Consider the following 17485-nt stretch of genomic DNA (forward strand, 5'->3'; position numbering starts at 1 on the left):
TTGGTTGTAAATGGGCCCAAATTGAAGGAGGTGAGTGCGTTGAATTTTCGGTTAAAGGACAGAAATGTGCTTTTTTCTTCTTCCGCATATTCTACTACTATTTAAATCTACTACTACTTATATCTTCAGTTATAAAGGTAACAATTTTTCAAAATATCGCAGCTTTGTAAAATGTCGCAGTAAACATAGTTTCTCGATCTTAAGCAATATTTTCTCCTTTTCAAATGAAAGACTTGATAAATCGTATTTTAGTTGATGAAATAGCACTTTACGATACAGCAGATATTTCTTTGCAATACTGTAGTATTACGTTTAATTATTTGAGCAGAATATTTTTGATATTTAAGTTTCTTCTCTTTCTCGTATGAATATTTAATGTATATTGTCTAAATCACGCCACGATTATATAAGTGTTAACAATATGAAGTATTGTGACTGAATGTTTTTTATCTGCCCTGGACATATTATTTTACTACTACTCTTCACTTGTACTTGCATTAAAAGACAACCAAGACGAGTACGAGATTAATATATCAGTATGTATTAAATTAAAATAATACTAATCTACTTAAGCTAAAGTTTAGAATACACTTATACTCTAAACAAGTTCATATGGTTTGGTTCAATATACTGATTTCCTGCATGTTGTCTAGTAACTGTATTGCTTCCACGTCGCTGCAATTTACCAACCTTTGGATTATCGTGCAGCTCTTCGTTGGTTACATAGCGATAAGCATTGGTAATTAATCGTAGAACTTTGTTTTTCTTGCGTTGGACTACTAGTTAGTTTGATATTTGCACTACATAGGTCCAAATTGCCTTTATGATTAAGAAGTAGTTAGAAAATTAACAAATCTATATCAGAATATATACACAAATAATAGGGAATACACAAGTAAAATTAAATCTTTAAACGAATAATCACAAAATAAAACTTACTATCGGAAAAACACATTCACTGATTCATAACTGAACACGCAGAACGACGTTACTGAAGTGACTGACAAAATGGCTCCACGGATAACTCGCACCTCTCATTAGGACCACTCCTATATCTGCTCCATACTGCTGATATGCCAACAACAAAAGAAACAGTACTTGGAACAAATGCCGATGACACAGTCATCATGGTAAAAGATGTATTTCTATCTAAAGCTGTAGAAAAAGTATACGTAGCGGTCAACAAGATCTACAAATGGACTAGAGACTGGACATTGCTCCTCATTTAACGTCAAAACATTTTGTTCAAGGTCATAACTTTCCGCGACAACATAAACAAACGCTGTTTTTAAAGGAACAAAACGCCAGGGAGCAAGACGCAAAATAGATGGGACAAGAGTAGATGTAAATATTTTTTACGAAATTTTGACTAAACTAAGTACTTTAAGCAATTAATTTAAGTGACCATAAAGAAGATTGTGAATATTGAGTGATAATGAAAGTATTCTGAAAAAAATCGAATAAATGTTACTTTTTATCATAGACGTAAAAGCAACTTTCACCGAAATCAGCATCAGCATCATCATTATGTCTGACTTGAATTTAACTTGAGACTTGACCTCATAAATTAGGTAATTGTGCGGTTTTCGACGTTTTCAGATGAAAATCATTTTCAGCTTAATAGATACCTAAATAAACTATCAGTACCAGAGTACAAAGGAAACAACCATTAAAGTGCACCGTATGAGCTGCAAAATCAGGGCGATATTTTTTAAAATATATAAACAACTTACTTCTTTGAAAAGTGAATGTTTGAATGAACTTTACACTTTTAGATGGAGCTTGGTTGTTCTTAATAAGCCCACTGAATTTTTTAGACACCACCATACTTGAACAACTTACTCTCTATATCAATTTTATTAATTTATTTAGTGAACAAGTATTAAACTAATTTTAAGATTGTTCTGAACCACTATATTCATTGAAAAAGAATATAGTATTTTTAGAACTTGTATTATTGGCAAGAACAAAAAAATTTTTTTTTTGTTATTTGTCACTCCATCTGCATTAACTTTTGTATGTTTTTTTTAGGGAGAGATCTCGAATTTCCGTACTTGAGCACCCTAATTGGAGTGATAAGCCTAGGATGTCTATTTTTAGCTGTGGGATTTTTGTTAACTCTCAGCGTGCTACTGGAAGGATTTACGCTTTATCACACCACAGGATATTTACATATTATTACTATGATTAACATGAACTGCGCATTATGGTATATAAATTGTCGAGCAATTGGTAATGCCAGTTCAGGCGTCGCAGAAAGCTTTAAAAAGGTTTGATAATGAATCCCATTAAAGAAATATATTTAATAATTTTAATCAAAAAATGCCACAATGTAGTAACAATAAAATTGCACTGTAATTAGCGTTTGGAACTATCAACTCAAAAAGATAAAAAGACTGTTTAGTGATACTTTTTACTATCAACTATTTCGGTCGAATACTATCAGTCGCCACTTTCTGTCCAATTAATTTCAGTCAAGACTAGTTCATTCCGTTCGTTTTTAACTTTCCCATTTTGCTATCATAACCTTGAAAACAATGTGCCGATTTAACGTTTATATATAAATTATGGTTTTATGTTTTGTTTGTAATATGATGAAACAATGTTTATTAATATAGCAGCATTTGAAAAATCTAGTTCAGTAATATTTATTAATGTAATAGATTACCTAGTAAATACCAAAATAATATTGCATGTATGCATCTTAGCAACGACTAGGTCTTTTTTATTGACTTTCGATTTTAAGTCCTCGATGTTTGTTCAATTGCTTTTTTTTTAATAATCATATCTTAAATTATATATGTTTAATATAATTTTAATTTACAAATTAATTCTTTACTACTGTTTTGTTGTACTTACATTATTACACATGCAAGGCGAGTATAAGATTAATACATCAGTATCTATTTTCCAGATTAAAATAAAACTGATCTACTTAAGCTAAAGTTAATAATAGACTTATACACTAAACAAATTCGTGTGGTTAGGTTAGCTTCAATCTTCTGATTTTCTGCGTGTTGTCCGGTAGCTATATAGCTTCCACATTGCTGTAATTTAGTAATATTATTTCATCATTTAAAACGAGATATTGGATAACTTCGTATATCCCTTTGATTTAGAGGTCATCGTGCAGCTCTTCATCGATTACGTAACGACAAGCATTTGTAATTAATCTTATAACTTTTTTTGAGTGCGTTGTATTACTATTTAGTTCGATATTTTAATGCAACTTCATAGATCTAAATTGGCTTTATGATTGACTGATAAACCATATATTTTATTTAGCTTAGGTCAAGTTGAGAATATCTTCCGACTAACCAGTATAGTTACCTGACTTTGAGTCTAATCTGCTCTGCTTTTTGTCTAACATGATATTCCCCATTTTAACCCAACATCGAGATACATTCCGAGATAATTAGCTGATTCTGCTTGAGAAATCGGACATCCTTCAATTGATATAATTAGGTGTTTATCATTTCGCAGCAACGCTAAATTAAGATGGACAGATTTGGAACTATTAAGCTGCATTTTCCAGTCTCTACTCCATTTGTAGATCTTGTTGACCGCTAGGTGTACTTTTTCTACACCCTTAGCGAATTACGTTTCAGAGTATAATAATTTTAAAATATTCCTGATTAACGATAAGTAAGTCAAATAAATGAAATATGAAGATAATTTTCATCATTCAAAATGAAACTGTTATTTTGAACATAACAAAATCCTGCAAATATTTTTTGTCTTTCTTAAAAACAGTTCGAGAAGGAATACGTACATCTCTATTTTCACTTATGGCACGATTAAAAAATATATTCGTAAGCGCATGTTCAAAATAGAAATAAGCCAATTGATTATATTATATAATTGTTACTTTCCAAATAATAAAATACGCTGAAACATTCCTTTTTTCACGCTGCTACTTGCCAATTTAAAATTATTTAAAATCAATATCTATACAGCATAGAGAGTGGAATAATTATCTCCGTACCTTACTCTCTCAAAATTAACACGAAAAGGAAATCGTACATCACCGTGTGTTATCACGAATCCAAAACCAGTAGACACTTGCGTTTGCCTGAAATAGTAATTACTATTTCCAGTCGACCACTTTCTGAATATCGACTAGTTCGACTATTTTCTATTAACTATTTAACTATCGATAGTTTCAACTGTTTTCAGTCGGTAGTTTCTGACGCTAATTGTGATATAAAGATATATATAAAACATCTCTTTAAGTTACTTGAGACTGTGATATCGTATTAGCATATGTTAGTATACACTGGATACGGTAGTAACTTCTCAATCACTTGGATATATAGTACAATAGATCACACTTTCTTCGCCAGTCATAATACGTTATTGAAAATGCTTCTTGCTTGTCTGCTAATTAAGCTGTAAATTTAAAACCGTATTTTCAGTCAACTCATATGGTGATAATTTTCCCTAATCTAGATCTTTCTCATCGCTTGTAAACATCTAGAAACTGTTCATTCATACACTATTATATTATCTAAAAGCTCCTGGACCATTTAACCGTGAAGCTTTCGTCGAATATGTCATACAATCCTTCAAACTTCTTGGTCCTCCAGACTTCTCCCAAACTCCTGAAATATTTTTATGATTCCATCAATATTTATTTTGGTTTAATTTTGGTTTGATTTGAGCATGCGGGATATCATGTTCCAGCAGAATCACACTTATTTAATTTTATATTAAAACTAGCGTTGGGAACTATCGACTGAAAACAGTCGAAACCGTCGATAGTCGCAAATGAGTCAAAACAGTCGATAGTCAAAAAACAAGCGACTGAAAATAGTAACTACTATTTAGAGTAAAGTGTTATTCCTTCGTTCCAAAATGCTGCTATATTAATATACAACATATTTTTATTAACAAACAAACTACCAAAAAAATCATAAAACTATACATATTACATAAAAATCTATGTAAGCGTAAATTGGGTACATTTTTGTCAAATTCGCTGTTAGGACGACAGAGCCAGAACGTTAAAAATCAGTCGAATGAAACTAGTAGAACCAAAAATAGTAACTAGAATTACACCACTGAAACAATTGATAGTAAATAGTAACAAAGTCAGTCGGATCGAATATAGCGACTGAATCACTCACTGGTAAAAAGTAGTAAAATCAGTCGAACCTAAACTAACGACTGAAATAGTCGATAGTAAAAAGTAGTCAATTACTAAACAATCGATAATCGATTTCAGTCGATAGTTCCCAACACTAATTAAAACATATGGATTCTTAGGGTGATTCGCTGCTAGTGATATTAAAGGCTCAAAAGCAATCAAGTCAAACTCTAAAAATGAGACAATGTTTACAGTGAACCCTCGTTTATATTAAGGTGTCTTGTCTTGTTTAAATCTAATTTTTTTTAGAAGAACTATTACATAAGTTTTTACGTTTTTTTAGAAAATTAAAATTTTTAATCATATTTTTTTGACTAAAATAACATTTTTAATACTTATAGATATATTTTCAGACGACTTAAGCAACTTTATATTTTTCAATTATTTTATATGTTACTAGAATAGAAAAGAACTAATTAGATTTGTTTTTTTCGTAATTAAATAATATCGTATGTCACAAAATTATATTCTTATATTTGTTTTGGCCCGGCATCAACTTCTAAATGATTAGTTAGAAGTAGTCAAAATAATACTGTAAATAGATAAATAGGTTTAAATTGTGTATATATAGTAGAATATAAAATAACAGGTCAATTGAAAAGTCCCCCGTCTGATACATATATGGCGCTACTAGAATTAAATCCATATGCTTCAGTTAGCAATAACCTTCAAAAGATGCGCGTATAAATTTGACAGCTGTTGGATTATTAGTTTGTGAATTCAAAATGCTATAACATTTTGAGTGAAGCAACTTTTGTTATTGTGAAAAAAATTTATAAAAAGGAATTTCGCGTGTTCATAAAAGATTGCATTTTGAAGGGAAAAAATACAGTTGAAGCAAAAACTTAGCTTAATTCCGAGTTTCCGAACACTGCCCCAGGAAAATCGACCATCAAGAATTGGTATGCTAAGTTTAGACGTGGTGAAATGAGCACCGAAGACGGCCAAAAGAGGTTGTTACCAACGAAAAAATTTTAAAAAATGCACAAAATAATTTGGAATAACCGTAAATTGAAATTGAATGAAATAGTAGACACTCTAATGATATCAACTGAACGTGTACATTATATCATTCACACGAATATTTGGGTATGAGAAAGTTCTGTGAAAAGTGGGTGCTGAGCGAAATCATTTTTGACCCAAAAAAACAATGACGAGTTGATAATTCAGAGCAGTGTTTGAAGCTGATCAAGCATAAAAAAACCCTAGTTTTTGCGTCGATATGTGACAATGGATGAAACATGGCTCCATAATTTCACTCCGAAGTCCACACGAGAACCCGCTCCAAAGCGTGGGAAAACGCATCAGATGACTGGCAAGGTTACGGCGTCTGTATTTTGGGATGCACATGGAATAATTTTCATTGACTACCGTGAAGAAGGAAGGACCATAAATAGCGACTATCACATTATTATTACAATGGGTAGACCAAGTAAAGGTGCAGCCCGAATGAGGAAAAATAGGAATAAAGAAACAATAATCGAAAATAAGAAGTGCTACAGGCCCTGGGGTCCGCTATTCAACCTAGGTGATTTTACAAATGTTCTAACCAAACTAGAACAACAACGAAAAGTTGTTGGCCCCACCAGGAATCAAACCCGCGACTTCGACGTATGAGCTGAACGCTCTAACCACTACACCATAGGAGCAGTTGCCTGCAATATTTCTACGATTTCTCATATGATATAGTTAGTGTTTAAAAAGCAAACGGGACAGCTTTTGTGCTGAACGACTTCCGGTCTTCTGTTACATCAGTTCAGTAATAACATTAAATAAATAAAACGAATATCTGATTGTTTTAGATTTAAAAAAAATTAAAACTTTGTACGTGCATTTGAAATTTGGGGGATTCCCTCGATTTGCCATCTCCGCCCTCCCCATATCAGATCCTGACTGGGTTCCAATAGGACCACCTTGAAAGTGCACTCTTTCGAAGAAAAAAAAATAATTTTGAAAATCAGTCCATAATTGACGAAAAACTCGACGAACAGTACATTAGAAAAATATACAGTCAAACATAGAACCTCCTCCTTTTTTGAAGCCGGTTAAAAAGCTGTTATTTGTATGCAGACAAATGTCGAGACCTTCGAATTTAACACTCCTTAGTGTATTGATGTCTTCTTGTTTTGAATATTAATTTTCTTTTGGAGTGCAGGAAATATAAACAATAAAAGAGTTCTACCATCATATTTTCAGTTCGCATTATTTTATTAAACGTTGTAGATTGTACCCAAAAAGTACTAACGAGTTAGAGAGACCAAACCACAATATTGATCAACAGATTACATTATATATTCCTTTTTATTAAAGCTTATTTACGATATCTCCACAAATCTCTGTTTGGTTTTTCTCATTCAATAGAAAAACATTTTCACTCAGATTACTTATTTGTTGCTACACGAGAAACACCCGTTTTATTTTTAGTTTCAATGAGATAAAAACAGTCTAATTACACATCCGAATGTGAATTATACGTTTTCGTAACGCTGAACATTTCCCTTCGGTAAAATCCAATTTATACTCTCAAATAAAGAAAACAGACTATTATTCACGGAAAATTGCGAAATTGTAGAGGAAAAAATATCAAGTTCAAGGTTAGATTATATCCATCTAACTTGTTATATATCGTTTTAACAAATTAAATATTACCATATGCGAGTTGAGGTGGATGCGATTTTTTTTTTGTTAATAAAGAGCTTTGTGGGGAAATGTCAAATGTATGGTTTAGAAATTGTTTCGCATGCTTAAATTCTAAAAACAATTCATAGTTTTATCCATTATTAACGCAATAGCTTTCTCCCTTTAAGCGTTATCTTGATTTTTTTGTATGGCACTTCTTTCTTACTGAATTTTTACATTTCGGTGGTGGAAAAGATTACAATAATAGCCTGACTCATTTATTTTAGCAAGTTGGAGTTAATTCACGAACAAAATCGTTTCAAATAACAAGAAATTCACTTCCTTTGGAGTGTCTGTCATTCAATAGGTTTCCATCCAGAACCTACTTTATGTTTTTCTTTTTTCAATAATTTCTTCCTTTTTTGCCCATGTGTTTATATTAAAATATTCACTATTGTTACCCTATACATTATGTCCAATCTGCTTCATTTGTAACCACTTTTTGTTTCCTTTGTTTTTTACCCTCATATTTGCATCATATTTTTTCTACCCTTTTCCTAAATGTACATATTTTATTTTATGAGTTATGAAATTATCAGCATAAAATATGAAATATTAACCCAACGATCTGACAGACAGATAAGACAGTCGTTTCGAGTAGAAACAACTTAATATCTCTGGAATTATTTTAAGAGCTTGTTATTGGATGGAGCGAGATTATCCTGTGATATTAACGAAAGAAAATATGACCAAAAACAAACAGCATAGTGACCAAAAGAAATAAGAATAGAAATAATGGGAAGATAGAAAACATAGAAAAATGCATAGAAAAGTATGGAAAGAGGCATAAATCCGACAAGATTGACAAATAGCACTTATTTCCCTGATACATAAAAAAGGAGATTGTAGAAGACAAGACAAGCTTTTCGTCTTTCTTTTATCAATTCTCTACTTTCGAGGGGATAATTTAGCTCATGAAACTCAGAATTCATTTCTCTCTTGTTGTTGAGGTAGCATCTTTTGCTGATGACTACTGACTGCTGATGAGGATGAGGTAGAAAACCTTGTTTGCTAACTGATTGAAATTGTGTCGCATTTCACTCTGAAATTCTCTAAGTAATTTCATCATATCACCGATGGGAGGCTTATTAATTACCGTTTCCTGTGTTTTTTTTTAATTTTTTTATCAAGATCTGTATTTCTTAGTATATTTTACACCAGAAAATTTAGCTGATGACATTGCGTTTTTCTTTCAGCGGCAAGATTAATTGGCAGAATTTTGATCTATGTCAACTTATCTTAAATTGTAATCATTTTATTTGGTTGAAGCTATTTTTATATACTACACGTTGCATAGTTTTATTATTGACAGGCTGCCATTTTCCATTACATAATGCGCATCTTGCTACATTGATTTGTGAGATGTTTAGAGAATAGTTTACACATATATGTTACTGGCAGTTTGTGCATTTACAATTACAAACAACATGAAAGCAAATACCTTCAAACACCAATCAGTACCAAGATAATGAAAAAGGTTAAGCGACTCTAATTATAATATTAATGAACAAAATAATATAGAAATTTCAAATAGTCTATATATAGTATATAAAAATATGGAAAAAGGAAATGTTAATATGAGCTTTTGCAAATGATGTAATAATAACAACGAATAAGTCAGTCAACATATAAACAATACAAAAGTCAGTCAGTCAACAATATAAAGTGGAGAGAATATGATATCAAGAGAATATGGTATAGAAAAGAAAAAAAACCAAAAGCTATTGATGATGGGAGAAGCCGAAGTAATAAGTATCCAAATTAAGAGTGTAAAAATGGTACTTGTTCACACTTACACTTCACACTTACACTTCTCACTTACACTTCACACTTACACTTCACACTTACACTTCACACTTACACTTCACACTTACACTTCACACTTACACTTCACACTTACACTTCACACTTACACTTCACACTTACACTTCACGCTTACACTTCACACTTATATTTCACACTTACGCTTCACACTTACACTTCACACTTACACTTCACACTTACACTTACACTTCACACTTACACTTCACACTTACACTTACACTTCACACTTACACTTCACACTTACACTTCACACTTACACTTCACACTTACACTTCACACTTACACTTACACTTCACACTTACACGTCACACTTACACTTCACACTTACACTTCACACTTACACTTCACACTTACACTTCACACTTACACTTCACACTTACACTTCACACTTACACTTCACACTTACACTTCACACTTACACTTCACACTTACACTTCACACTTACACTTCACACTTACACTTCACACTTACACTTCACACTTACACTTCACACTTACACTTCACACTTACACTTCACACTTACACTTCACACTTACACTTCACACTTACACTTCACACTTACACTTCACACTTACACTTCACACTTACACTTCACACTTACACTTCACACTTACACTTCACACTTACACTTACTTCGTGCATTCAAATATCTAGATATAGAAATCGAATGTAATAGAAACTAGAGTAACACAAAAATTGGAATACCATCTATTTATACTGCGCTATAGATAGTAAATGTATAAATAATAAATATTTATAATTAATAATAAATTAATTAAAAATTAATAAATTAAAAATTATCAAACTAAAATGGAAGTGTACAAAGAAATTTGCAAACCAACCCAATTTTTCGGTTACAAAACGTGATTATTGTCAAAGGGGGATTAGAAGAGTCAGGAGTGTAACAAAGATAGAGAGGATGAGACGTAAAAAATAAGAATACATAAAAAGGAAACAACTGTGTTAGTGGGGATACTCACAGCGCATGGAGACCGCAAGACGTAGAAGTAAGAAGACTGAGCGGAGACATAAAAAATAGATTTATAAGACCACAGCTTCCATTGTTATATAGTATATCATTATTATATAAATATCATTATTATAGTATAGTATTATAGTATAGTATTATTATATAGTATAGCTCTGTATGTTAATATTGCATCAATAATTCTCATAAATATTAATATAATTATAAATATTTTCTTTTGCAGAAGCTTGCTTCTAACGAACGAAACTTTCGATATATTCTTTAGTAACATTCATTAAAATATTCGTAGTTGAATAACTTAATGGATATTATTTTAAATAACCAAGAAGTAAAGAAATGTTAAAACTCGGATGGTCTCTAAGTTGGTCGAAAGACCTTGGTTCAAAACTCACAATCAAACATTGACAAATCAAACAAGACATTCTTAATAATGATAGGACCAAGGAACAAAAGTCTTCTAAATATCATCTGATCCCTTTTTCCTGTCTATGCGTACTGTATGCTGCTCAAATGTTATAACAATGTTTAATTAAATCATATTTTAAAATGAATTTGGAAAGATTAAGAACTCCTTACCACTCAACCCCGGGATTATAGCTATATTCTAGAAGACTCTTGTTTGGTACAGTACATCGTTTCAAGTAACTTCATACCAAAACAACGTGCCTTTATTTATTTACTTGTCAATATTTTGCAGCATATGTTTGCCATACGGAAAAATAATATTCGACTGAAAATATATAACATTAAGTAAAATAGGTTGTTAAACAAAATAGAGCAAAGATATAATTAAAAAAAGAACTTATAAAATAAAAGTTAGCAACAATTTTCACTAATTTTACCATTTGTTGCACTTCACTATACGACAGCATAAGATTTGGTTTTCTTGAGTATCTATTCTCAAGTTATTGTTCAAGTGTTGCTCAACTTCAGTGTTAATATAATAGTGGAGTACTTTCTCATGTCTTGTTCCAAATTAATTAAATAAATTAATTCCTTTTCGTTAACCGTGTATAAAAAATTATTAATGTATTATTTTTTAAAGAATTTTTAAATATTTACTATTTAATTTACATCATTTATTCTATGACAAGAGGACTTCCGCCAACAGCCTTGTGGAACAGTGGAAAAAATAATTATGGAATTAGACCAAAATGGATATAAATGTTCGAGCGCAAGAAATATTAAAACAGTAAAGAAAGAATTAGAAACAACGAAGGTGAAATTGTAATCAAAGAGACCCTTACCATTATTTATGTTAGCATTTGAAAATGATGCAAATGCGAAAATTATTTTTGGTATTACAGAATAACAGATGTAATTGAAAAAAGTAAAAAGATATATTCAGCTATATTCTTAGATGTAGCATAAGCCTTCGATAAGGTATAACACAGAGAAGAAGAAACAATACACTGAACTATTGAAATCTTATATTACAATCAGAATATTTATAATCAAACAAGAAGAAGCCTACTCCACAATAAAAAAAAAAGTTGGTGTTGTAAAGCAGGTGTTCCACAAGGAAGTGTATTGGGGCCCTAAGTGTATTAATTCCTTACGTGCTCTGCACATGTCATAATACCACAAATGGAAAATATCACGATGGCTACATTTGCTGATGATACTGTGATTCTTGCAGTCGAAGAAATTAGTAAAGAAGCCACATGAAGATATAGGCAAGTGATATTATAAATAATTAGACCCAAACTTGGAAAATAGCAATTAACTTTGCTTTCGTTATGTGTAATTCACGTATAATAAGGCTGCACAAGCAGCAATAACTGTAAATAATAATGTGATTCCATACAGCAACAACGCTAAGTATCTTGGAATGAATGTAAAATTTCGTTATAAGGGGCAGGTTAAAAACACGAAAGAACTGCTGTTAAAATATAGGAAAATGTATTGGTTAATTAGAAGAAAATCATTATTATTATTATGTATTGAAACCTATATAGACATACAGAATTCTATTACGGGGTTGTTCAGCTACAACTAATATAAATACAATACAAGTTTTCGGAACAAAGCCCTTAGAAGTATTGTAGGTGCACCAAGATATTACAGGACTGATTACTTACACCGAGACCTTCAGATGCCGACTCTCGCCCAGAAAATCAAGAGAATCACAAGGAGACATGAGGACAGACTCCATTTTCATATCAAACTCGAAGTAATACAACTCTTGGAAAACACCAAAACAATACACAGATTCAGAAAAATCAAATCATTTGATCTTATATAGCGTAGTGTAGTGAGATGTATTTCATATAAAAACAGCAGTATAATACATAAACATTATTACATCACAGACTGAAACAGGGTCGATAGGTCCCCCTCGATATATATCTAGGTTTAATTTAATGTAAAAACAAATTGTAGGTTAATCGGCAACGTGTAGTAATAATAAATAAATAAATTTAAAAATTAATGTATGCAATACACAAATATTTATCTATATTATATCTATTTATGCCTGGCACTGTATGTTGTAGGATATTGATAGCTATTGCACAGGCTATATAATCAAACATTATAGAATTTTATGGTTAGAACTTAGTGAGATTTTACAAAAACTTGGAAATGCATACGCTAGAACGTATTCCACATATTCTTTGTTTATGATGGCGAACATTACAATATCCGTAAGTAAATTAAAATGTTAATATTAACCCAGATATGCCTAACACTATTTTTTCCAAGTTTTTTTTTGACTTTTTGAAATATTGAAACAAATAACATAGTTCTCAATTTACATTAAGGAAAATTTTTAAAAAATAGATTTTTCTAGAATGAAATGAGTATTCTTTTATACGTACAGTACGGGCATTTGAGCATACTAAATAATTTTTAAAAACAGATATGAAACAGATATGAAATAGTATTTATTTTTATTAAAAAAATGTATTATAATAAAAATATAATTAGATAACAGGTCAATTGAAAAGTCCCCGGCCTACCATAGTAAAACACACTTTTTTGGAAAAATTAGTTTTTCTTATTCAATATAATTCTCTTCAAGGGTGATACACTGATTATAGCTACCCTCCACTTTTCGATACCATTTTTGTAATACGATTTGTCTGTTGCTTCAAAATAGGCCTCAGTTTCGGCGATCACAAATGAAATGCATGAAATGAAAAGTATTCAACGAAAACTTCTTCCCAGCGAGCATTCTTTTGAGATTTAAGAACAGAAAATAGTCAGTGGGGGCCAGGTCTGAAGAATACGGTGGATGAGGAAGCAATTCGAAGCCCAATTCATGGATTTTTGACATCGTTTTCACTGACTTCTGACACGGTGCATTATCTTGTTGAAACAGCACTTTCTTTTTCTTCAAATGCGGCCGTTTTCGGCGATTTCGTCCTTCAAACGGTCCATCAATATCACTATGTAATAGTCTCTATTGATGATAATTTTTCAAGGTAATCAATGAAAATTATTCCATGTACATCCCAAATACAGACGCCATAACCTTGCCAGCGACCTGTTGCGTTTTCCCACGCTTTGGAGCGGGTTCATCGTGCGCAGTCCACTCGGATGACTGTCGATTAGACTTCAAAGTGCAATGATGGAGCCATGTTTCATCCATTGTCACATATCGCTGCAAAAACTCGGGTTTATTACGCTTGATCATCTTCAAACACTACTCCGAATCATCAACTCGTCGTTGTTTTTAGTCAAAAGTGAACTCGCGCGGTACCCACTTTGCACAGAGCTTTCTCATACCCAAATATTCATGAATAATATGATATACACGTTCAGTTGATCTGCTATTTCATTCAGTTAAAATTTACGGTCATTCAAAATCCTTTTCAATCAATTTTTTAAATATTTTCGTCGGTAAAAGCCTCTTTGGTGCATCCACTGCGTTCATAGTCTTCGGTGCTCATTTCACCACGTCTAAACTTAGCATACCAATACTTGATGGTTAATTTTCCTGGGTTAGTGTCGGGAATCTCGGCATCCAACCAAGTTTTAATTCAACTGTATTTTTCCCCTTCAACAAGCAATATTTTATCAATGCGCGAAATTCCTTTTTATCCATTTTTTGTTGATTTAACAAAAGTTGCTTCACTCAAAATACTATAATTCACATGTGTCAGACCGGGGACTTTTCAATTGGCCTGTTAGGTAATATTATGTAAACAAATTATTTTGAAGTATGGTACTCGAGGAAACACCTTATATTCAATGCCACTTTGCATTTCATGCAGATAACTGTCACGGCCTTATGGCACAATCTGCAACGAATTGGTTTTTCTTGTGTGCCTGCAAGGTGATCGATTCTGTCAACTCTCGAATCTACATGTTGAAAAGAAGAGAGTCTTGATCTTTTATGAGTCTCTCTAGAATAATTCGTTTCAAGAAGGGATATAGCCACTCTTCTGCGGAAAGTTAGATGGTCGAGTATTCCATTTTCGATTTATTTGTGGAGCATACACGCATTTTGTACTGCAAAGTCAAGAAGGTGAACAAATACCATTTTTAGCTCTGGCCAAAGTCTGTTAAAGGCTGATATTTCAGTCGCTCCGATCGACTCCGCCCATGTACTTATGATAAATGTATATTAGCTATGATTGCTCAACGTTTACTCGTTTTTATTTCTGCACGTGACTATCTAAAGTATCTGGCATGAAGCGACAGCATTCCCACATTCACAATACTATTGTAGTTTCAAGTGGTTATTTCGATATTTTCGATTATTTTACAATTTATTATTCGATTACATTACATCAATACTATTGTGTTATATATAAGGAGCATTTTCTAAACAATTTAGATTCATCTTATCGAATAAAGGTTTAATTTTAGCACAGCGGTCATTGTTATCCATGGAATTATTGTGACAACAGTGGATATTGGTCATAATATGTTCAAATCGATCTCTGCTTATAGCTTTGGAAATTAGACTATTATTTGTGTCGTTAGTATTTTCCCAGTACATTCTTCTTCCACTGACTGTGCAATATCCACTTACTAGTAAAACACCCTAAAGCATTTCACTTCCTCAGTACTTAAATCAGCGTTTCTGTTTCTTCTAGCAGCATATAGATTGGTATGTGGAACCAACATTGATGTGATTTCGTCATCAAAAAATATCTAAAGAACTCCGTTGGTGAACTTTCGTTTGCTACAGAAAAAAGTGGTATCCATGATGGTAAATATAAATTTTCGGTGTGTAAAGGTTTCGGTGTGTGTAGCCATGGTACGACTTTATAATTTTTTTCTTAGGTGTTATATGTTGCCGTAATGGCCAGTAATCATTGTCTTCCCATTGTTCACCATCTTTTTCATTATTTTGTTGGTTTCGTTCTTTTTGTGGTGTCTGCTTCTGCTAATAACTGGGAGGCAGGTAAATTACCAATGATAACGTCTCGCTTATCTTCCGAATATTCGCCGGTGAGGTCTTCATTTGCGTTCGTTGGAGGTAGAATAACAATGTCATGTATATTACTACTGCCGTCATACATATTATCTACTAGCTCTGTCAACAGCTCCGTGAGGGTTAAACCACTAAAATAATGTAAAAATTATATAATTGAAAAAGAATTCCAAAAATATAAGTACCTACAATTCTTTTGTATTTTATAAGTAACTAAACCTAATGTGCGTTTAAATGTACAGTAAACATTAGAGCCCAGTAGAAATCGTCAGAAAATAAATGTTTGTGCTATAATTTAAAAAAGCCTAACTTTAGTATGTTTTAACCCTATCTAATACCCTACAATACATTTTTTAATAATAAAGTTAAAAAACAACCTACAAAATTTAAGTCAGTGAAGTATCTATCATTTTTGCGAATACCACACAAAGGAAGCACTTTATGTTCTTCAAAACAATTAACTCCAAATCAGGTTTGCAAAGAATGCAATTGCTAAACAACTGTTTTTAGTACTAGCATCAAGTGACATTATCTAGCAGTCAGTACTCCTCAGTATGGAAAACGGTGGAATGTAGAAATACGTACGATGTTTGTTAGAACGACCAGTAGGCATATCTGGTTTATAAAAAATAGATAAGGAATTAGATTAGCAAATTTAATAAGTATTCATATTTTCAGTTGTACGGTTTTACATCCGAAATCGTAGACCATGGAATCAAATTTACATTCAAAGAGATAGGGCTTCTTGTTGACGCAATATACTGTATTATCCTACTATACATATTTTGTGATTGTTCTCATAAGGCATCGTCGAATATCGCTGATAGGGTACAATGGTATTTAATGGAAGTAAATCTAAATACAGTTGATCAAAGTTGTGTAAAAGAGGTAATTTAAAATAACTTAATAATAAATTTTATTATGGCAAAATTACATTATCTACCTTTAGATTCAGTTGTTTCTAATTGCAATTCAAATGAATCCACCAAAAGTATCTTTAAGGGGTTATACAGTCGTAAATAGAGAGTTAATCACTTCGGTAGGTATTATTTATGTTCATATACTACATAAACCTTTTTATTAATTATTTCAGAGCATTGCTACAATAGCAATATATCTTATTGTACTGTTACAATTTAAAATTAGTTTAGTAAATCTTAAAGGATAAATAAAAGATAATAGTAAAATTGTATTTTTTTGATAAGTAATAAGTGAATTAATATATAGTTAGACAATAGTCTATTAACATTACTAACATTATTAATAAATAATGTTTAAAATAATTTTATATAGTGTTCTTAGGTGGATTTAGGAGTTATATAATCCCAAGTATATAATTGTAATATAATTTATGTGTTGATTGATATATAATAGACAAAAAAATTATTGTGCAGTATTGAATATATTTTTCAATAATATTGTATTAGAGATACTGTACAATAGAATTAAACATAATGCATAA

At 31.6% G+C, this 17485-nt stretch overlaps 1 protein-coding gene across 1 annotated transcript; it reads left to right on the forward strand.

The window, feature by feature from the left end:
* Window positions 1-2041: 2041 nt before the first annotated feature.
* On the forward strand, window positions 2042-17107 carry LOC143200779 (gustatory and odorant receptor 21a-like). The gene is made up of 4 exons (XM_076411415.1): window positions 2042-2270; window positions 13133-13282; window positions 16702-16911; window positions 16973-17107. The coding sequence occupies exons 1-4, from the start codon at window positions 2184-2186 to the stop codon at window positions 17105-17107; spliced, it is 582 nt and encodes a 193-aa protein (XP_076267530.1). The 5' UTR covers window positions 2042-2183.
* The last annotated feature ends 378 nt before the right edge of the window (window positions 17108-17485 follow it).

Source organism: Rhynchophorus ferrugineus, unplaced genomic scaffold (genome assembly GCF_030347505.1).
Source record: "Rhynchophorus ferrugineus isolate W39M unplaced genomic scaffold, kcgeb_rfMv2 rfM1, whole genome shotgun sequence".
NCBI lineage: Eukaryota > Metazoa > Arthropoda > Insecta > Coleoptera > Curculionidae > Rhynchophorus > Rhynchophorus ferrugineus.

Bases quoted from the DNA above. Each gene is read 5' to 3' on its own strand.
- LOC143200779 (XM_076411415.1), top strand. From the start codon at position 2,184: ATGATTAACATGAACTGCGCATTATGGTATATAAATTGTCGAGCAATT. The intron at 2,271-13,132 runs GTTTGATAATGA...TGTATGTTGTAG, and splicing joins TCGCAGAAAGCTTTAAAAAG to GATATTGATAGCTATTGCAC. The intron at 16,912-16,972 runs GTAATTTAAAAT...ATCTACCTTTAG, and splicing joins ATCAAAGTTGTGTAAAAGAG to ATTCAGTTGTTTCTAATTGC.